The 23,003-nt window shown below is 42.5% G+C and overlaps 1 protein-coding gene across 6 annotated transcripts in view; it reads right to left on the reverse strand.

The window, feature by feature from the left end:
• Positions 1–617: 617 nt before the first annotated feature.
• Positions 618–23,003, reverse strand: part of LOC101487447 (regulator of G-protein signaling 12) — a 48,737-nt gene continuing 26,351 nt past the window's right edge. For 3 of the 6 annotated variants that reach the window (XM_076881821.1, XM_076881823.1, XM_076881822.1), the window contains 16 exons: positions 22,631–22,652; positions 20,772–20,804; positions 19,924–20,093; positions 18,982–19,074; positions 17,168–17,311; positions 16,364–16,546; positions 16,125–16,272; positions 14,032–14,129; positions 13,614–13,805; positions 10,447–10,520; positions 10,205–10,331; positions 9,677–9,773; positions 9,367–9,422; positions 8,764–8,875; positions 7,975–8,526; positions 618–1,795 (listed from right to left, as the gene is read on the reverse strand). In XM_076881821.1, coding sequence (XP_076737936.1) covers positions 1,512–1,795; positions 7,975–8,526; positions 8,764–8,875; positions 9,367–9,422; positions 9,677–9,773; positions 10,205–10,331; positions 10,447–10,520; positions 13,614–13,805; positions 14,032–14,129; positions 16,125–16,272; positions 16,364–16,546; positions 17,168–17,311; positions 18,982–19,074; positions 19,924–20,093; positions 20,772–20,804; positions 22,631–22,652 — 2,385 coding nt within the window. In that variant the 3' untranslated portion in view covers positions 618–1,511. The remainder of the gene's footprint in view (positions 1,796–7,974; positions 8,527–8,763; positions 8,876–9,366; positions 9,423–9,676; positions 9,774–10,204; positions 10,332–10,446; positions 10,521–13,613; positions 13,806–14,031; positions 14,130–16,124; positions 16,273–16,363; positions 16,547–17,167; positions 17,312–18,981; positions 19,075–19,923; positions 20,094–20,771; positions 20,805–22,630; positions 22,653–23,003) is intronic. The other 3 variants (XM_004571203.4, XM_012924678.4, XM_012924677.4) reach the window with 1 other exon arrangement.

Genomic DNA, 23,003 nt, shown 5'->3' on the forward strand with positions numbered 1-23,003 from the left:
TGTACACAATGAGTTTTCTAAATCTGGAGTTGAAGGTTGCAAAATACAAGTGAAATAAGTGTGTGTGACTATGAAAAGTAGTGTCTTTCACAGGTGTTATGCTCAATAACATCTCAAGATAAGGAAATGTCTCATCGGGAAGATAATTTGGGACCTCAAAGGAATTGTTGTTCCTAAGAAGAACTCCTTAAAGAAAATACCTCTGAAATCAGGTAAAGCATGGAAGTCAACTAAGTAAGAGTTTCATATCTTGTCAGCATTCCAGCAGTGACATGCTGTATCAAGTCAAAGTCCCCAGTCATGCAATCTAACCTCTAATTTTCACCAGCTGTAATAATCTTCCTCCAGATGTTGGGCTAAAAATACAAAGAGGAGGCTGGGCCTCTAAATAGCACATAAGTAGCAAGTGAAGGTGGACTTTCCAGATGGGAAATCGTTCAGCCCTGAAGACTACGTTGTTAATTATTGACAGCTCTAACTAACTTAGCAAACACATCGAGCTGGTCAAATATACCAAGTATGAAATGAAGACTTTGCATTAGATACAACAACAAAGAAACATTTGAAGTATTCCTCCCTCGTTTACACGATGAAAGCACAAAAGCAAAGACACACAGTTGGTTGAAAGTAGAGCCATCGAAGCCTTTTAATTGTTCAACAATTAGGACAACCTCACAACCACAGAAGCAGAAAGTACAGACGATAGAGGTACTGTTATGTGTCATCTGTACAACACAGGAAGACAATATGAACAAGAAATAGTCAAATATCTAAGAGTCCTCTCCTAGCATGTGGTCCTACTTTCTAATCAGGACACGTAAAACAAAAGTCAAGCTTTACTTTCTAGATTTTTAAATTATCATTGCTATTTCAATTGCATCTCACAACTTTTCTCAGCGCAAGACTAGCAGAAAAAGGTAATGGGTGGACAGTTAATTGGGACTTTAATGTAAAACTCAATATACCCAAACAGCTTAACAGCTTATTAAATCATTTGGTGATGGTTTCGAAATTGTTATCAAGAACCTGAACAAGCGTTTTCCTGAGCTTTAACCTTTTGGTTTCCACCACCAGAAGGCTGCCGGTTATTACATTGTTTTTTTGTTTAGAAGATGTTAAGCAGCTTCTTATCAAGCAGTGTCCTGTTTCTCAGTCATTTCCACTTTTTAAATTGTGTACAATTATTATCAACTGGTACCCCAAAGTGAGTTTCAGGCTTCTTCTGTGGTATTATTATTTAGCCTAACATGGCTCAAAATAGTTAATTATCAAAGCATACCAATAACAAAACATATCACTGTCCCAAAATTACAACCGGTACTAGAAGTCAACAGGATGCCTGAACTGTTTTTAAACAAATATACAATATCCATCACCATAATATTGATGCTTTAGTAAAGAAAACTGACAACTTGTACATGCAGCACATTGTTCGACTACATCTCCTCAAACAACAGTCGCTCAGGCTTTAAAAGTGCAGCAGTGGGGATGGGGGGGAGGGGGGGGTCCCTTTAGACGATGGTGGCCTTGTAAAGATCTGTGTTGCAGTCCTGGCCCTCCGGTGGGTTGCGGCCGTTCTGGGGCATCTGGGCGTTTCTCATTTTGCTCTGGCACTGTCGCAGCTCGGCGACATAGCCCTGAAAACTCAGACTCAACTCAGAGTCCTCACCCTGGGATGTCTCCGCTGTTCCTTCTTCTAGATGTACTCCCTCCACATCCATCACCTCCTGAATGGTATGTGCAGCGTTGGCTTTTTTAGGAGGTGACTTGGCATTAGGTATCGTTTCTGTCGCCTCTGTGCAAGGGAGAGAAAAACAAAGCAAAACATGGAAGATATAAGATAAATTGATTTAGAGACAAGAGATACTTGGATATTGCAGATGATGGGTGGGATGGCCCATTCTGCATTCAAATGATATAACATCATAAGGAACCATTCACTGTACTTTAAAGGGCTGTCCACCCAGGAAGTTACTAGCACCAACATGGCAACCACAGACCACCAAAAGTGACATTCAGTAACTGTAAGCGACAGAGAGCAAAATTTCTGCTAGTGAATGCAAAAAGTAGGTAGATGCCAAGTTAAACCTTTCTCAACTTTGAGGTTTGAGATTACCAATAAGAATGAAGGACAAGCAACCAAAGCCTGGAATGTCCACCAGTGATCACCCGTCAACTAAAAAGCAGCCAATAGGCAAATTGCTTCTAGTGTGAGCGCCCATGTCCACCAAGTCCACCAACAAAAGATCCTGGGGAATAGTTTTCTAACGTTATATGCAGGATGGTGTTGGGAAATGAATAAGCAGACCCAACAGCCAAGTAATCATACTTCTTTGAAGTCCACTGCCTCAGGCGCACGTGTAGTTAGCAGTAGATGGATGAGCCACAAAAAAAAAAAAGAAAAAAAAAAAAAAGGGGAGACACATGGATGTCCACACGGACCATCACTCTGTCTGATCCAAGCAGAAGGTATAATCACGCTTGAGAAATCCTACTACTCTGTAAGCTACACCCTCTTTCTGAAGTCAATGCAGGAAGTGCTAAAAAACCGCAGTTCCATTAATGGCCACTTGGACCTGACTCCAATCCCCAGAGACTGCCATGTTAAACAATTTGGTCTCAGCTAATTTCCTCTTCCTGACAGCATTTCATTTTGTTTTTTTGTTTTTTTGACAAATAATGTACAAACAGCCGGCCTGAAAACACTGCACTCCATTTTCAGTGGGTAAATTTCAAGTATTAACTTATATGTTAGCACTAATTAGCAGCTATCTAATTAGCGCGATGTGCAGCCACACATTTTGTGCAGTTTCGCAGCTTGACAACCATGCTTGCCGGTGTTAACCAATATTCAATAACTTGATAATTTGTTTTGTCTGGGTAGCTACTTCCATCTTTTTGTTACAGTCCGTTTACACCGGGCTCAGTGCAGCTCCTCTTACCTTATACTTTATATGTTGATCTGTTGTTTAACAGAAACACTGAGTGCAGCTTTAGATAATCAATGTGGTTTCCAAAAATGTTCATTTACACAGGAGTGACTGCACAGATGTGCAAAACTATTCATTCTTGGCCTTCACATCTCTTTTACCTCTTATTACACTGGCTGACGGCCAGATGTTTAGCACAGCAATGCCAGATTTCAAAAGCACTCAAGCAAAATCTGTCACACCGTGCGAGTGCACATTTTAACTCCACTTTGCTTGATTTTAAGTTGAATAGTGGGCTTGTTTTTTTATATTTTAAGCATTCTATAGTTGTGTAATCATCCCAGCTGTTGTCATGATAGACTTGATGACATAACCACTTCTGCTTAAACTTGCTCAACTTTATAGCTGGTTCGGCAGAAAGATCGGACTAAAAACTGACAGGATTATATGCTGTACAGTAATTCAGTGCAGTAAAATCTGATGCGACACATCTGAACATTACTGTCTTTATTTCCTTTAACCCCAGAGATGCATGACTTCATCGCAATACCCCTACAGGATAATAAATAAAACATGCTCAAACTTCCCCTCTCTTCGCTAATGCAAGCGCACTCAAGAAGCCACAAAGCCAGCGTTTCTTTTTGATGCTGGTGTTACAGCTATGGGTGATAAACTTTCCACATCTCATGTGAACCATGTGGCCTCCAGAGACTGTAAACACACGGACATAAGCACTACACTTCAACACACAGATGCTCTGAACTCGACTGGCTGTTATTCGTTGCTGTCCGATATATATGTAAACACTGTCAGTGAGCTCCAACAGCTGACCTTATGTAGACCCAGCAAACCTATCTATCCTGCAACAGCTTGAACAATCATACTTGGGGGGTGAGGGAGAAAACCTACAAGTACTTTTCCGGTTGTGTAATAGTTTCCAGCACTTGCGTTTGCTGGTTTACCTCATTTTGCTTACAAAGCATTTCTAGTGTTACTTGAATTTTGCTTTGCTTGCTAATAGGGCAATACAAGTGGATTATGTTCAGGCCAATTATTAAATAATAGTTAATGGCTATTTTACGCAATCTATAGAATGTGAGAGAAAATAGTGAAGACATAGGTTTTCACAAACCCTACCTTTAATTAAAGTCTTATTCTGTTGGTACAAAATAATTTGGGGGTAATTCAGTCCACAATCATAGAAGAGGAACGCAGCAAACCCTCACACCTACAGATAAAGTTTAGCCTGGCTGGAACAATTAATCAACTATAAAAATTAATTCATGTCAAAAGAATAATGAAGTCGCAGTTTGTTTTAGCTCTAGTCACAAACTAGAAAATTTGGGAAAGGCTTCTCTGTTCTCAGCCCCCACTCCCACAGTGAGGTTGTTAATATCGCAGTTCGTTAAAGACCACTGACTGAGCCACCTGGCTTTGTACTGATATGGTAAACCTTTTAATATTACTCACAATAAACCTACAAGATAGGGTTTAAATATGGTTTCTGCTTATAACATAAGCTTTACTTTGCTTAGTCATGGGAGATCAAACTCATGTAGCCATTACTCAAATGTAATTTCTGGACCTGGTGTGTGCACTTCTACCATTTACACATACACGCTTCTCATGCATGGATTCAGTGGTGTGCTTGCTGATTGGTCTGCACCATGTGATAATGAGGCACAACTGTTTAACATGGCCATTCCTCCTGTGGCAACTCCTTTCAGCAGCCATGGCGGCAGCAGGACGCTGAGCTCAAGCAGCCAGAACAGAACGGAACCAGCTCCAGTCCTCACTTAGTCTCCCTGCAAAAGATCCACATCAAGCCCTCCTCTGACCGCCAGATGGATGCTAAGGCAGGCCCGGGGATCAGCAGCTGTCTGCTTCGAGGACAGAAGACGAAGAAACGGGTGAAGCGGGCTTGAAGGACAGCTCAGTGGCATGGTGCCTCAGGTGCAGGCAGCTGAAATCGAGTCATTACAAAGCACTTTGTAATGCCCTGAGATAGAGTCTCAATTACCCCAAGGAATCCTTTAATCTTCCCTCAGCATGAGTGTATAAGAAGAAATAGAAAACTCAAGACAAACAAGCTCTTGTCGTGAACTTGCTGAATTATTCACTTCTGTAATTTATTGCTTAGTATTCAGACAAAGATGGCCGCCTGTTCTTGTTTATGAAGAGGGCAGCATTATTGTTGACTTAACTAAACACACTTTAAATTGAGTCTGAATCAGTGCTGTGTAGAGATACACTGTGTAATGTCGCCCCCTAGTGGGCATTCTATTCCCCACAGAGCCGTGGAGTAAGAGGGAGCATCAAGTTCAGCCCTGGTTCTCCTTTCTGATTTTGTCTTTTATAGTTTAATTAGGGCTTTAATTAAACTATAAAACTATTAAACTATAAAACTAGTACCCATTAAAGGTACTAAAAGCTTCAGATCACTGAAGAACTTTAGCCTTCTTTTGGATTCAAACCATATGCAGTTCAAGATATTTGTGTAACTGTCATGTGTGCACACTGGTGACTTTCCAGTAGAATTAGAGGAAATGTGAAAAATGGTACCGCGTGATGCACTTCTGCTGCTGTAGAAAGGATGTCTTTGACTTTCTGCATGGCATTAAAATGAGATCCATGTCAAGCTACCAAAGCAGCAATTACTGTATTCTTATTCTCTCGGAACAGCAGAGGGCGTCAGTCTAACAGTAATACAGAAAGCGAGGAGACATCTCTGCAGTGCCTGAAGTCAGCAGGATGACAGATAAAAGAAGAGGAACGCTGCTACTGCACAACATTGGCTTCGCTGCAGTTGGAATTAAAGATGCAACTGTACTCTGTGGGTGGTTTACTTTGTCTTAAACTAAAGAAAGCCAGCGAGCTTAACTTTCCACCCAAACTCAAATGTAACAACTTCATAAAGTCCAAAAAGTGAGAAAGTGAGAAAGTGGAGGCGTTTTAGCTCGCTGTAAAGATCCCAGCACAGCCTCGGTGATACCAAGGTGGCAAACTGCGCTAAAAGCGTGGCCATACCGAATCACTGCTCTGCTCCCGTTTTAGCAAGCGAGAGAAAAGAGAAACGGAGAGAAAGAGGCAGGGAGATAGATGAAAACCAGTAGTGACAGTTTCTATCTGTAGCTCAGACAACTCGTGGATAAGGTTACCATGGCGCCCGGTGGTGGGAAGAATCAGCCTGATGTGCTTAGCAACCAGAAAAGAGGAATGAGGCTGTATGAAAGCTGAAAAAGCTTCGATTTATCCTCCTCGTCTTGTGTGGGTAAGCCCTGCTTTGCATTAAAAGCGTAGATATGAAGACAAGGCAATAAGGTCATGTTTGTGCCCCTTTAAAAAAGTGCTTTGAGGTGCATCAAAAAGAGCAGCCGGAGCTGCTCTGTAGCTGGAACACAGGAGTGTGGTTATCTTCTTTTCTGACGACTTCACAGCGTGTCAGGAAAGGCTTCAACTCGAAGCCGCGATCATCACATGTAGGATATCAAAGCAACACTGTCACAGATCAAATCACTACTTCACTTCACATAGCATCACAGACAACACACACATATGCACGGAGGAGCGGGAAAAAAAAACACATAAAGGCGGGAAATGTGTGCGAGAGATGGCCATGCACTCAGAGCACGATGAACCAATGCCGAGGCAAAGCTTTGCAAACCCAATGCGAAACCCACACACACGCGCGCGAACAGCAGTGGCTCAATTTAAAGAAATAAAAGCAATATGTGTTATATCATCAACAACAGCAACAACAAGAAGCAGGTCGGCTGAGCAACGACACAGAATAAACACACACCGAGAGATCCTAGGAGTAAAAAAAATAAAGACACCCAGCGAGCAGTGACACTTGTGAAATGAGCGCGCACGAGGAAGGACACGGAGGAGTGGGAGCTGATGAGAGGAGGAAGCCACTAGACAAGAACAACAACAAAAAACAGAAAAAGAAAAAACAAATTAAACAAAAAAAGCTAAGAGAGAACGGAAGGAGGCATGTGGAGGTGGAGAGGACAAGCGGCGGGTGGCGGGGAGAGAGAGGGGAGGAGTGGGGGGGAGGGACTGATCTGACAAACGTGTAAAAAGACAGACGAGAGTGATTTCCAATTCTAACATTTATTAGATCTATTCAATCACAGGTACAGAGATTATTGGCAGTGATTATCTACAAACAGGCACCTAGAGAGCGAATGAGCCTGGTAAAGAATGACAGGCACTTCAACAATGTCACCAGCGCCAAGGAGCACTTGTCCTCCAATGACTAATAATTTTTCACCGTTGCTCAAACTGCTACAGCATGAGCTGTTTAATGGCTCACCGGATTTGTAGCATTGCGTAAAAAGAGAATGAAAAAAACATCTAGCTTTTTGACACGGACATTGTTGAATTGCTCTTAAGTAGAGGAGGTGGGATGGATAGGGATACAGCATTTATATGTACCGACTGTTAGGTATTTGCAGGTCCAACACTGTGCAGCAGTCTGGCTCAATTTTCTTTTTTTTGTACATGAAAGCTGATCTTTTTTTTCTCCTCTGATTTCTAATCTTCGGTACAACATCTAGCGTCCACATAACTGTCAAATATTGATCATTAATCTCTACGCATTGTGTATATTTCATTGATATTCAACAGATCTGCAATCAGTCACATTTTGCATGCACCCAAAAGGACAAAATATATCACTGGAAATCCGCTTATGTCAGTCACATGTTCAACTCAACAATTTGTGGCGAGGGAGGTGATATACAAGTAAACGTTACTCACGGAACAAAATACACAGGTCATTATTTACAGATCAATCTTGAGTAGTGTAATCATCATGATCAATCACACACATGCTTTGCTGAGCTTGATAAAGACGAATCAGGCAAACTGAGAAAGAGTCGATATCAATTTGTCATTAAAGTGCATCAGAGTCAGTGTAGAGGGAGTTTTATTGTCAAAGTGGTCCTGTTCCTGACCACACACATGCATGTACAACACACACACGCACAAGCACACACGCAAACACACCGAGTGTTAGGTTGTTACACTGTAGAAATACCTGAACTGGACTTTCCCTCTTCACCCGTGTCTTTAGCCTGGGAGCAGGGCGGTGGCGGGGTGAAGTTGGCTGCCGGCAGGCTGCTATCGAAGGACGACACAGGGGATGGTGAAGGAGGCAGCAGGGTGGGGCTGCTGATGTCGCCTTCACCGATGAGAGTCAGGTCGGTGTTGGCGTCCTCCTCCACGGTGCGAAGGGTTGGACGGGTGTCTGAGGGCCGGAGGATGGGGGACATGTGAGTGCCGAAGGTTGGGTGGCGTGGAGGGGGCATGAGGCACCGCCTGGAGTGTCCGTTCGCACTGGAGCTAAGAGAGGAGTCGAGGCTCTCCGAGCGTAGGCTGGAAGTGAGGGGGCTCCGGAAGGGAATGCCATTCTCTCGAACCGGCTTCAGGGAGTTGGGGGTGGAGCAGGCCAGGTCGGAGGACACGGAGACAGAGGAAGTGGGCGGAGTCAGTCGCAGGAAGTCGGGAAGCACTAGGTCGTCTTTGTTCAGGAGACCACGCTGGTCGTTGGCTCGGGTGCTCTGCGCCCGGCTCAGCAGCTCAAAGAATTCTGGAAAACAGTTCAAGCACATTTCCTCACTTGAAAGTTTCCACACACACGCAAGAAAAGGATTAGCTGGGTGTGACGTGCAGCAGAGCAACCTCGCTCCTCTTAAGAGAAAAGAACCCTCGTGGAACTAACAAAGACACGAGTTAGTCTTAAAGGCAAAGCAAAGCTAAGAATTCCACCACAAGTTGAAAAAAAGAAAAGAAAGAAAGACAAATAAGGAGAAAAAGGGGGATTTACCTTCAGCTTCATCTATATTAATCTTTTTCTGTTTTCTCTTATCCCTTGGGAGTGCTGAGTCTGGTCCACTTGGCCTCACAGAAAAGTCCTTTGGTGCTGACCTCTCATCTCCCTGCAGATTCAACAATAACAAGGCACTCTATTAAGGGGATGGAGGGACGATGTGGTGTGTGGGGAGGTCGTAAGGGGTGGGGTGGGATGGGGGCGAAGCTAAGCACGAGCTGCTAAGCACCCTACTGAGCAGTTTGTCCAGATTTACTGAGACCTTCAGGTAAAGATGAGCTTGGTCCATCTGTCGGCTGTGTGTCTAAGGACCCTGATAGAATCCAGACTAAGCAGGATCTGCCTTCATATGGTGCAATAACTCGAGCGGAGAAAACAGGAGCGAGTGAGTCAGCCATAGGCAGTGTTAGGGAGAGGAAGACCCCAAAATAACAGTAATAATAATATAAAAAAAAAAGGAAGTAAACACCAACTGATAGCTTAGCATTGGCTCAGTGTTAATAATGTTATTAAATGATGTTGCAGAAGCAGCAGCAGAAAAAGACAAAAACACCACTCTTTTTATCATTGTGTGAGAATAAAGATGTGACGAGTACTCACTGTCGCAGAAAAACTCCGGGTTGGGTGACTTTTTAAGGAGGAAGACTTGGATTTGTCTATTTGAGAGAGAGAGAGAGAGAGAGAGAAACAGAGAGATGTGTACATGAAAAAGTCATCGGGGTGAGAAACTGATGAGGAAGAGCGTGAGACAGAGAGGGGAGGAGAGGGTGCTTGAGGCGTAATGAGAGAGACGTCTTGCAAAAACTCGTACACGTTAATCAGCAGGATGACTGAGGTGGGCGTGATTTACATTTTTCTGGTGCCTTGATGAGAAAGGACAAACCAGTTTTGTTTTCTTGTTCCATTCTACCTTTGACTGAACAGGGATCTGCTCGCTCCAGCACAACTCGCAGGCCGTCCAGACTCGATATGGGGGCACCCAGATCCAGAGGCTCAGTCTCGCCGCTCTATTATAAAATAAAATTTGAAGGTCAACATGTTAGTATCCTCACCTGTTGTGCGGAAATCTAAATACTGCTGCTGCGCGTGTTCCTTTGCTTAGTTTATAAACCACCTTTCAGCTCTGGTCTACTGTATAATACAGTTATAATGCCTGGAAACCCACAGGACTAAAATAAATCTGACAGGGGTTTAGGGGGAGGAGTAGAGAGTCGGCATGTTTGAGGAGTGTCGTCATTCTTAATTATAGCCCCGGTGTTTCGTCTTAGCAGGCTGGGCTGAGTCAGAGTGCTAACCACTGTGTAGAGATGGAAAAGGATGCGGTCGTTTTACCCCCCTAACCATGATACTCCACCCTGTGGCACAGTCACACACTACACAGGCTGCTGTCTGGACACACGGGAGCTTCAAAAGGATTAAGGCACTGGAGACGACTTACTATTTTGGCCACAAGATCAGCGAGGTGGAGACCATATTTGGCCACCACGGGCCGCAGGACCTCAGTGACTGGCTTGGTCGGCTTGGCTTTCAGCCCCACGGAGCGGTTAATGGGCACCAGATCCAACCTACCAGTGAGCCGAGAGCATCAAAGTAAATGTGACAGCAATGAAAGCAGAAACGCAAAATGAGAAACTGAAGGCGATTAACAGACTCAAGGGAACACTGATCGGTTGTTCATACCTAAACAATGTGCGCTTCTCCAGTCTCAGGTCTCTGGAGCTTAGTGTCATACAGTCTTGGTCCAACACTAAAGGCTAAAAGGGAAAAAAAGCATAAAACTGCACATTAGCAGTACATAAAGAGCCAGGATCAAACACAGTATTGAGCGCTATAAACAGCAATGAAAAAAACAAATTATCTGTAATTCTCTTTTTGATTCACTTCACAACTTATATTTGCTAACAAGGACTCCTCAGGTGTGCTGTACCCAGATATTTAAGTGTCTGGATATTGGAAGTATTTGTTTTTTTGTAAATATGAAAAATATCTGCCATCTTAGCTCGAGTACAAGGCTTCTGTTTCACACTGAGCACTGATCATCACACTTCACTTCACCTCATTCTCGCCGTTATTAGAATCAGTGACTTTTCATGCACCTCTAATGAGCTGCTGTTAAAATTAACTGCCTAGTGAAAAATCTTCTGCTTCTTTCTCTTTCCGTCATCTTTTTACAAGGTCACACGGCCAAGATCGCGGCACATCCATCATCTTTTTTTAAACAATATTTTTGTTGTTTTTGCAGCAGCATACAAAGATTTGTTTTCACAGTAATATGCAGCAGTAGTAAAAACACTCCCCCCCTCACCTTCCACCCCTGCTCTCTCCCAAACCTACATCAAATAAAAACACATAAAATGTGCATACATTTGTGCAGTATGTGGTATTTATACATCCATCATCATTAAACTGTGTACACTAATTTTGTCAAGATGACATAAAAATTATAAAGTCACAAGACACACCCCGGCCTGCTGAAGTTCCTTTTTCAAGGTAATTATTAGACATGGCACATACCACTTTTTTATGTCCGATACCAATACCGATATCATAAATTTGGATATCGGCCGATACCGATATGAATCCGATATAGTGTGTTTTTTAATCAATAAAACTGGTTTTTTTTTAAATATATTGCTGCATTTTGTATAAGTTAATACTCAAGTTTAAATAAACAACAACACTAAAGCTATTCTGTTATACCTGTATGCAAAAAATACACTGCACCCAAAATATTTCATAGTTCAGCAACACTGATCAATCTAATAAACTTAAACCTGCACCATCCTCCCTAATCTGGTATTTTAAAGAGTAAGCAACCTAACCAATAGGGTTAGTCATCGGGGTGAGAAACTGATGACCCCCCCCCACCTCATGATGCTTAATCGATGTAATCAACTTTAATTTGATGCAGTGTGAAAAAAAAAATGGACAGATATCAATTATTTTTCAAGAAATATTAAATAGATTCAACATCTTTCTTCAACATAATTGCAGACTGCACAGATGGTACCTTCACAAAGGAAAAAGTACTATAGCTTACTAGGGTATATATATATTAGACTTAATAGTTACTATATACAGTAATGGACTTCTATACATTTTACATCAGATTAAAACTTTGGGTGTAAGATTCAGATAATTATTTATTAAAAGCTAGACATTTTAAATGAGAATAAAGAAAAGTATGTCTTTGTGCCCCCTTTTCCCTGTTCATGCCCTATCGGCCCCCCTGGCTAAACTTTGCTAGATCCGCCCCTGCACAGTTACCAGCCGTCAGGTACATAGAAAAAGATCCTGGTGTAGAAAGTAATATTAATTAAATTCTAACAACAGATTAAACGTGCTGCTGTTGTTCAGCCGCTGGTTTCCTCTTTCTGGCGCGAAGTGGGCCAAAAACAAAGAAGAGAGACGGACTCACGACAGAAAAGCCGATCAGCTGATCATTAATCAGTTTCATGATTGAAGCAGCAGCAGGAGAGGGAGGGAGAGAGAAGAGGCAGTCGCTCCATATATCGGTTGTTAAGCTTAACGCGGGAATGCTTTACAAACATTCACTTGCTTTACTTCTCTCTGGGTTAACTTCCTCGGAGATGAAATGCCGGATTGCTAGCGAGGCTACAAATACACACAGCTGCTCTATCACGTGACGCACACTGCTCCGACATGTTATGAGCCGAGTTACACCATGTCGCAAGTTTTGTGAGGTGCTTTTTTGATATTTAATGGATCGGATTACATTTTTTATTTCTCTCTGATATCCGATCCAGTAATTTAGGTCAGTATCGGACCGATACCAATACGCAATATCGGATCGGTCCATCTCTAGTAATTATGTGCATTTTTGTTTTGTTTTGCTTTTGTAATTGTGAAAAATGTCAGCTTGACACTCTCCTCATTCAAAGTAATGATTATCATGTTCACTGTTTCAAACTTCATCAGCTTTTACTGAATAATTATGGGTGCCCCAGCTTATATTAGAGAGAGCCTGACAGATATATCAATAGGGCTAATACTTCTTTGGGGGGTTCCTGGAAGCACACCTGCTTCATTATATTATTAAGCATGACACAAGCAATCCTTTATCTTAAAATTAGATTTTTGAAAACTGGGTTTTGGCATAGATGAGCTTCTCAGAAGGCCGATCATTTTCTGATCAATCGGTATCAGTATTTCTAAAGGCCAATAAAAGACAATTTTAAGAGGTTACACACTTTGTCCACAGAGGACACATTGGAGCATCCGTATTGGCAACAATTTTAGAACGCCACAAACGCAACGATCAGCTGATCCCAGCAAAACAAGGAGTGTAAATGAGTAATCTGTGAATCGTTGTAACAAGATTACGTTTAAACTGCGTTGTCATATTATGTCAGTAAGGAATCACAAATATTTGCACATAACAAATTTTAGGGAAATACATCTGTTTCATGTATCTGAAATTAAAAAGAAATATTTGCCAACATATTGGCTTTTCAAGTAACCGAATATTGGTATTGGTATCATTCTTAAAAATCCTATATCAGTCAGAGTAAGCAGTAAACAGAATGTGACCCCTATGTGAGATACTGTGTTTCTTCTACCCTTTCTTTGATGACTCTCAGATAGTTTTTTTGTAACCAAAGCTTTGTCTTTTTCCTTCTGATAAGTTCTACAGAACTCAAAAGTCTCTATTTGGGAGAGCCTCACCCCTAATGAAACAAAGCAACTCCTAAAGGCTACATTTTATTTTCTTAGTGTAAGCACAGCTGAATAACTCCGCTCAAATTCTTTCTGTAGCAGTGCTTAGCTTACTGGGACAGCAGCAGCAGATGTACGGTATGCAGCATTTGACAGCAGTTTGTTCTCACCTTGTCTCCTCCCACGAGGAAAAGGTCAACGGCGGCAACGTTGACACTAATGTTCTGGCAGAGTTCTTGGAGGACTTCCCTGATGGAGGCACCTGGCCGAAGGCTGACAGAAGAGCAGGAGCCGTTGGGTAGCAGCACGCTGCACTGTTTGGGAGCACGTTCCCACGCTCCAACCGAGTGGCGATTATCAGACTATGGTCAAAGAATTAAAAATAAACGCATATATAAATAAATACTTTTTAATATTATAAATATATATATATATATATATGTGTGTGTTTTTTCTTCCATGTGACCCATAAACAAAAAAACTCCATGGTCTGAGAAGTATATAAAAAACTGCTGCGGCCCTATTATAATAGCTTCACCAGACACTGAGCTCTGTGTTGCCATGGTGACCTGTCCATAGGAGTCTTACCTCAATCTTGCCAGCGGAGCAGGAAATGGGCATCTCCAGACTGGTACCGGATGACAAGGAGCCCTGGGATTCCCTCCTCCCATTACTGCCCCAGTAATCTGCACAGCGCAGTGCAGAGTACGACAGATTAGTGCACGTCAGAGAGACATGAGCGCACTGCTCATTTTACATGACACTTACAATATGCAACACCGACGTGTAATATGACTAATAACAGTGTTTCAGTATCGAAGTTGGTCACTGGAAGATTTTGGCAAACAGAAAGGCGCGTTTTATCAAAGAGAATAAATAAAGGATATGAGTGGGAGTTGGAGTTTCATTTCAGGACAAATGCATTTAGAGAGAGTGTAAAATGTATATTTTAGTGATGGGATTTCCGGCTCTTTTTAGAGATCCGGCTCTTTCGGCTCGGCTCACTAAAAAGAGCCGGCTCTTTCGGCTCCGAACCAGCTCTTCAGGTTGTTTTGTTGCTTTAATTAATTTATTATTCACAATAATATAAAATTATGCACAAAAGGAATTACTAACGTAAAAAAGTGGTTTTATTTATATATGTTTATATATAAATATATGCGGTGGCCCCTAGAGACAAAACACGTACAAACTCCAAAACACATTTCTAGCATGAACTGAACTTCCAAAGCAGAGCTACTAGATCACTTAAATTACACAATTGAAAGCATGAAAGCATGTGTGTATTGTTTGTGTATTCATACACAGGCACTCAAATATATTCAAATATATTCAAATACTACCACACACCAAATCCGGTCGTTGGTACTTGCTAGATTGTGTAGCCACAAGATAACAAAAGCTCAACACTGCGCCCAACATCCTGGAGCACTTCTGTTGTCTTTTGTAAGTGTTTTGAGTTTTTATGTGCTTCTGAGTTTTTACGTGCTTCGGAGTTTGTACGTGTTTTTACGTGTTTTGGAGTTTTTACGTGTTTTGGAGTTTGTACGTGTTTTTACGTGTTTTGGAGTTTGTACATGCTTCAGAGTTCGTACGTGATTTGAAGTTTGTATGTGCTTTGTCTCTAGGGACCACCGTAAATATACTTTTATTTATTCACACCACATAAAATGTAATAAATAAATCATATAATACAAAAATCAACTATTCACATTTCAACTTTTAACTATTTAAATTTTCAGCTTTTTCCTTTTACAAATTTAAAGTGAAAACAACACAAAACACTGCAAAACACAATTAAATATAAATTATAATATGAAAACAAAAAGGACATGCACATTCTCTGTCATATGGGCCCGCATGAATCCGCACTTTCTGAATCCTTTATCATCTGCAACCGAAAATAGTTTTGGATGATTACTATACCTTTCTAATGTGACGTTGTTGTCCCTGGCTCTCTGTCTCTCTCTCTCCCTCTGGCTCTGTTGTTCCTGTGCTACTGAGTGTAACTACCGCCCCTCCCCCCTCTGCCCAGCGTAAAGCACAAGGCTCGCGTGCAGAGTGAAGCGGAAAAAAAGTGCGAGACAGAGGGTGAGAGAAAGAAAAAAAAAAACCACGAGCCGTCACGGCTCGCGATAAGGAGCCGGCTCTCGTCGTTCACGTCAAAGAGCCGGCTCTAAGAGCCATTTCGTTCGCGAACGACCCATCACTAGTATATTTAGTCACATTAAGTAAGAACAGAATCGAGTTTTTTTGCACACAACTGGCATGAGAAAGAAACTACAAGTAATCATTACGGATGTAAGCCTAAAAGTCAGAAAATGGAATTGTAGATTAAAGTTTATGGCCAGTCTTAAATAAAATCAACCCAAAACATAATAACAACTTAAAAACAAAACAATAAAAAAAACACTAAGACTATCATTTAAACCCTTCCTTGGGCCTCCTCAGTGTGTCAGGACGCAACAAGTATGTTTTTGCCAGGGTACCAGTGGTATGTCTGTGTGTTTCTCAGTGTGTGAGAGACTTCCAGCTGTGTTTCTTCACTTCTACCCTGCATGTATCTCACTCCAGCCCTGGAGCTGGCACTGATTTGGTGTCTTATTCAAGGACAATTGAGCACTGCAGACGTTTGTGTCGGGGACGTTTGAAACATTCACCGTTGTCAGTTCACTCCTTACCGAGGTTAATGTCTCCGATGTCCTTCTTCTTTGGACCCTTCCCAAAGCTCCTGTTGCGCGACCAAGAGAAGAAGCCACGTTTCTTGTCGGCGCTCTCGTCTCTGCCGTCTTCATTCAGTGACCTCCCTGAGCGCTGCTTTCTGACGTCCTGTGGATTGGGAGGCAAATAGACCCGTTATCAGTCAGTCTGGACAACAACCGCACAACTCCGTGAGAAGTGTCTTTAATAAATGCTATACCTTTTTGGGGGTCGACAGGGTGGAGCGGTCAGAGCTGGCACTGTGCTTTGAGGGGGCGGGGCTGCAGGGGATTTGGTAGGGGTCCGGCAACGGCTGACCGTCCATCTCAGCACGCATGCACTCCTGGTAGAGGGAGGACTTGAGGAAACGCGAATAGCTGTCAAATTTCATCAAGTTGAAGATCTGCGGACGTGGTGAGAGGGGCCGATGAGTAAGACATCGCAAGTGAGGATTTGACCAAAAAAATACATAAATAAATAAAAAGAGAAGAGAAGATGTGCAATAGACAAAAAGCTGCTAGTGTTAACATATGGTTACAGCTCATGTTTTGACAGCAGCCTTAACGGTTAAAATTTAATCATACTCATGTGCACACTGAAAATATACAGATCTCTGACTGTGTGTCTATGGGGCTGTGTGTACAGTATGTGCTAGGTTCTCTGTGGGTGTATGCCAGTTTGTGTTTATCTCTCTGGTAAAGCCTCAGAGCCCTTTTGTAAACAAATGCAGATGGCCACCAAAAAAAAAGCCAATATGCTTGTGCTAAGTGACTAAAGGCTAGATGAGAACAGAACCCCCTACTGCACGCAGAATCCCTCCTCCATTAATACTGTCTAGAAAAAGCTTGATCCTCAGCTTGATACCGAACAACTGAAGAATTCAAATGAGGTTCTCACAAAGGGCCTGTCACTAAAAGTCAAACTGTTTGTTGAATGTTTTGATTACTGCGGGAGCACCGCATTATTTATCCGCTGCCTCATTTGGAACACTAATAAATAAACTCAACAGCTGTCTCGTTGCTACCTGTAGCTGCTGGGTCTTGAACATGTCAGGCCTTGGGGAGGTTAGCACGTCATCGGCCAGCTGGGCTTGGCTGTCGATGTTGACCGGCATGGTGGCCTTGCTGGACAGGAAGCTGTTATAGATCTCCCCTGCTCTCTGGGACAGCTGCAGGAAAGAGAATTGTTGAGAATTTGTGATGAGTGTGTGTGTTATGCTATGCCACAGTGACGCAAACACCATCATGCTTGTTTTATGGTTTGTTTAGCGATCCCCCCCCCCCAAAAAAGGGTATGCATCTAATGGAAACATGCTTGCATGCAGTCCTTAAACAACCCAGAACCATGCAGCTCTACATAGCTTGAAGGTGATTGGTTGAAAAAGTGGACGGAAACAGGAACAGGGGAGTTAATGGGGAAAAGCACAAAAAAAAATCCAAAATAAGACCAAAATAAAGCATGAGAAGCACAGATGGTGGCCGCAGCACTTTTTTTTGACTGTTTTTAACACTTAATTTCACTTCAGCTCTTCGCATGTTATAAGTTTGCCCTTTTCTATGGCTGGCTGAAGGACCAAAAATTTTACTTAGCCCACATACTGGCTGTTTGTGACACTGCCCCCTAGTGCAGTAATCAGCTACAACATGTAAGCGATATCTGTTACAGTTAGACGTATGCACAACTCTTTTTAGAACCTTTCTTGTAACCTGGGTAAGTGGCTTATGTCTTTGGCAGCATTCATTTATACTTTTGCGCGCTCTTAATGACCTTGTGCTTATGTCCAAGTGTTGTATATGCAGCGCCAGCCACAATAAAAACAAATCAAAATCCCGGGACACTGTTCTTTCCGGGGTCCTCACTTTTTCTTGTGCTTTTTTCCCCCTGTGAGCCTTCATAATGAGGGTATGACTTCTTCCTTATACTAAAGTCATTGTTGATAATATCTCAGTAATAAAAGTGCAATAGTTGCGGGTTGCGTAGATGCGTTGATGTAGTTACATTTCCAGGTACGTGCACATCAGGTCATGGCGTAAGTTACTTTGTAGGGTCTCAGGGGGGTTACCTAACTATGATGTAGATTCAACTGTAAAGCCGTCTGTAGGCAGTGCATACGACCACACCATGTTAGAGCCTTCCCCCTCTTTTTGGTTTCCCTTTCAAAATAAAAGTACATTTTAAGAGTCTACATCAGCTAAGTGAGCAGATTCGGTTTAGTCTGAACCTTTTAGAGAGAAGTAGGTAGATTAGCTAGAGTAGCTGAATCTTGAGTCACTGATGTAGATCAAAGCGATCGTGGCTCAAGAGTTGGGAGTTCGCCTTGTAATCGGAAGGTTGTCGGTTCGAGCCCCAGCTTGGACAGTCTCGGTCGTTGTGTCCTTGGGCAAGACACTTCACCCGTTGCCTACTGGTGGTGATCAGAGGGCCCGGTGGCGCCAGCGTCCGGTAGCCCCAGGGTGGCTGTGGCTACAATGTAGCTTGCCATCACCAGCGTGTGAATGGGTGGATGACTGGATGTGTAAAGCGCTTTGAGGTCCTTAGGGACTAGTAAAAGCGCTATACAAATACAGGCCATTTACCATTCAAAATAAAAGCTCCACATACGTTATAGGAAATTAGCAGTGTGCTTTAAAGTATGCTAGACTGTCAAGCTAAAAGAGAATAAATAAATAATACTTATTTTAATTGTGTGACAAATGATTTACAGAAAAAAGAAAACTCAGGTCTTAAACACTTCATATTTTTTAGTATGACCCTTGGTTAAAGGGGATAATCCAACAATTCACAGTGGGCCCCCAAACAAAACTGTCACAGGATCTGCAGCTGCACACTGTAGCTTACCTGCTTTTTATCTGTTGCAGGGACATGACTGAAGTATTCACAGGCCTGCCAGAACAAGATATTCTCCTCGCTGAATTCTTTCTTGAGAAATTCCTGTGGAAACACACAGTAAAAGAGGGGTTTTTTTTTCCTCTGTCTATGTAATCTCAACTGGTGATCACATTCTCATCTTTCCAGTTCTGCTGCTGTTGAGACCAGTCGAGCGGGCAGATATTACTGGGTGTAATGTAACAAGATTGGTGTAAGTGTAGGCGCAGGATGGTGTAGGCGAGCGCAGCTCTGATCAGTACTGAGGGAAGGTGAGGAGGGAGGTGGTTCTGGGATGGAAGAACTTAATGTTGAGCTTTCTGAAGGTGTTGTGGGCTAAATTCAAAAGCACATCTTTTATGTGGGAGGAAATGGTACATGACAATAAACTCACTCACTCACTCACTCACTCACCAGGGTTTAGTGTTGGTAAATGGCTCTTCACTTTAACCAGACGGAAAAGAATTCATTCATATATCACACTACAGCTTTTTTTTTTTTTTTACACTATATCAACTCTTTAATACTAATATTAATAGTACATCTGGATGTAAATATTTCCCTCTGAAGACAGTGGAGCTCAGAATTGAGCTAAAATGGATGCATATTAGTCATCAGTTGAACAAGTACAGAACTAAAATAAACTGGCAGAGAGATAATTTGGAAGTGTTTGCTAACACGTCTGTCCGTGTTGCAGTTGGAGCTAGTTTCTATTAATCTCAGAAATATTAAATAATGCCTCAAGTATTCAAAATATTCTTTCCTTTTTTGCTCATTAGTCTCCAAAAGTAACATCTGGAATTACAGGACTTTGATCTACATCAGTGACTCAAATCTAAAGCACAGAGAAGCTTTCAGCAAACCCCTTAATAACACTCTTGATAACCTCCGAAAGGATTCTTTCTCCAAGCTTACCGAGAAGTAGCGCACACCCACGGGATCCTGGAGGAGACGCTCAAAGCAGGAGGACCAGCTGGCCACACGCTGCTCTGGAGCCCCTCGGTTGCTGCCTGCTCCTGGAAGGCTGCCATTACTGTTCAGGCTGCTCTGGCTGCAGCAGCTCTGCAGCTGGATCCCACTATAGTCTGCGAGACAGGAGAGTGCAGTGCAAAGGTTAGAGAGCGCTGATGCTAAAGGGTAATTCCAGCCAGAGGGGGGGGGGGGGGGGGGGGGGGGGGGGGGGGTACCAGATCTAGATTCTCCACTGTGGCCTCTCACCCTTTCTAAATATAACAGTGGTGTTTTGTATGTTTTACTTCCTTTGAGCAGTTTTAACTTCACTGAATGTTTTTGAGAACAAAAGCTACAGTTGGACTGCAATTAAATCCATGGCAAATGGAAATGAGATCCTCGTTAATCAGAAATTTCCAAAGGTAGGTACATCAATCACATCTGGCGCTCGTGCTAATGCTATTCATGCAGTCCACTCAAAATTCTCACAACCTGTTCAATAATTTCCTTTCCTTTAGTTGAAGCAAATCTAAAATAAAGGAAAGAACACACAATTTGTCAGAAAATTAATGATCCTGTTAGAGAGGGGAAAATTTACCCTAAAGCTTTTTAGACTAGAAAGGCAAGAAGTGCACAAAGACACAGCAGAGGTTGCTCACATTGCACGAGGGAGCAGCAGAAAGAGAGTGCAGAGGATAAAAAGGAGGAAAGAAAGGCGACACAGCTGATTACAGGGAAGGCCACAGGGAAGTGTGGGTGACAATACAGGAGCTGGTACAAAGCTAAAGTGGTGGCCTCAGCCTACACAGTACCTGCTATCATGGCGGCAGATGGCCACTTTAGAGCTGTGAGCAGATCGAGTGAGGAGCGCACAGTAAAAACAAAAAGAACAAAAAGGGTCTCAGCCAAATTGGTTACACATACACGGTTGTCATTCTGTGGAAAGTCAATTCGCTGGCGCAGGCAACTGAAATTAAGCGGTTGTTTTTACATTTCAGAAAGGAATGGTAGCAGGGGCAAGTAAGGTGTAGTACTGCATATCTTTATCTTGCCAATCCACCTGCATGAGTGGGCTAGATCTGCAAACAAAATAAAAGAACTCTAAATAGCAGATGACATCACTGACTGTGAGTAAGGCTGCGTTCTATTTACCTCGGGTAGTGACATCACTCCCAAGTTGAGCACATTCCAGTAGCTGGAATGTGTCGGAAAACCGAGGATTTATTTTGCTCCTTGGCGAGGTGGAACACTTCTAGCAAAACCATGCAGTACTTTTTTTTTTGTTGCACTTAAAAACTGTGCTTTCACAGGTCAGTCTGCATGTAGCTTATTTGTCGAGTCACAAATACACAACAGTGGTAGCACTGACTGCAAACGTACAAATAGTACAGCAGCACAAACTGCTTTACCAATGTTTAAAAGCACAGCCGCCATCTTGGATTGTTAAGTCGGGCTCAATGGTGCCGCTCTGATGGGTCGTTCCAAAATAAGCTGGAAGTTCTCAGTTGGAATCTGAATGTGGAACACCGCCTGAATTTGTTAAGTCAGGGCAGCACCACCCACGGCTAGCTAACAATCTAAGATAGTAGCAGTGAATGTAAACAGTAGTAAACCCGTAAAACCTTTAATCCTTTCTGCCACTGTTGTGTATTTGTGACTCACTAAATTTGCCATATGCAGACCACTGAAAAGTCTCTATCCAAGGACGTGCTGTTTTTAAGCACACAAAAACAAGTACTGTGCTGTATTGTTAGCAATACCAGGCTCTGTGGTGCTAAGAACCAAAACAAATGTTTTTTTTTCCTTTTTCTTTTTTTTTAACATTACATTACAACTGGAACAAGCTAAATGGGGAGTGGTGTCACTCATGGGTTTCTAGGTGTCTGGAATGGAGGTATGACTTTCTGAGTTGGAAGTCCCACTTGAGGCTGTTGCTCCCATTAAAAATTCTGACTGGGAACTCGGAAATTCCCATTTCAAATGGAAAGAAACATAAGGTGGCCTCTGTATGACCTTCCAAGCCTACACCACATCCTAGTTAAAGTAGATGTCCAATTAAAATTAGACTAGTTTTCCATAAATTATGAGTAAACATATTTCTTTTAACAGTACGGTCAAATTAGTCCTGGTTTGAGGTTTTCTGACAAGCTATTTGTTTGGACTTGGCTTATTGTATTAGGACTGAGGGCCTATGTTTACTACACTGTTGGCTGCTCAGCTAATGAGACAGCTTTAGAAAGCAAACAGCCGTGCATGTCTGATCCACATCAACTGTGAAAGAAGCGGAGCTGCACTCCTCAACACAGCCTCGGTCAGCCTGTTAGCAAGCGCTGTTAAAACTGCTATGAAAGGGAAGACCAGACAGCATCCAAGCTTAGCCATGAAAGCAACCCAACCACGCTGGGTAAACAACATTTGTTAACGAGGCATGCTGCCTACAGCGAATACATCATGCTTGCTAAAAGACTTTTTATTAGGTCACTTTATTGAGCAGCTACAAAGTTCTGTGTTGAGGGCGGAATATAAAATGAGAAATAAAAAAGCAACAAAAATGAACCAAACGATGAATGCTGAAAAGACTTCAGTTTTAAGATTGTAAATATTCATAAGCACACAGATTGAATTCCTCTCCACACTCTCATAAAAAAAAAAAAAAAAGAGTTGCACTTACCACCATCTGATGAAGCAGCAGACTGGAAGAGAACAAAGAGAGACATGAGTGAGGAGTTGCCCTCGTGACCTCCTGCGCAGACACAAGAGGCTGAATGCTGTGCTGGTAGCACTGTCCATTCAGGCATCCCTGTGAGCTGTGTGTCCTCCTGGTTTGTAAGTAAAACTGAGTGTGCTGCTTGGAAAGGGTTGGACCTTGGGGGGGCTTACACAATTACTTTATGTGGGTGGCTCTCGACCCGTACCATGGACAGCTGTTCACACCTCCACACTGGTACCCCACCCACAGCTCTGAACTAACGTGCGCATTCCTGCTAACTGAAGTCACAGGATCAGGAGTCATCAAGGCAGACTAGTTAACGATGAGCTTTTCA

Source organism: Maylandia zebra, linkage group LG3 (assembly GCF_041146795.1).
Source record: "Maylandia zebra isolate NMK-2024a linkage group LG3, Mzebra_GT3a, whole genome shotgun sequence".
In the NCBI taxonomy this organism is placed as follows: domain Eukaryota; kingdom Metazoa; phylum Chordata; class Actinopteri; order Cichliformes; family Cichlidae; genus Maylandia; species Maylandia zebra.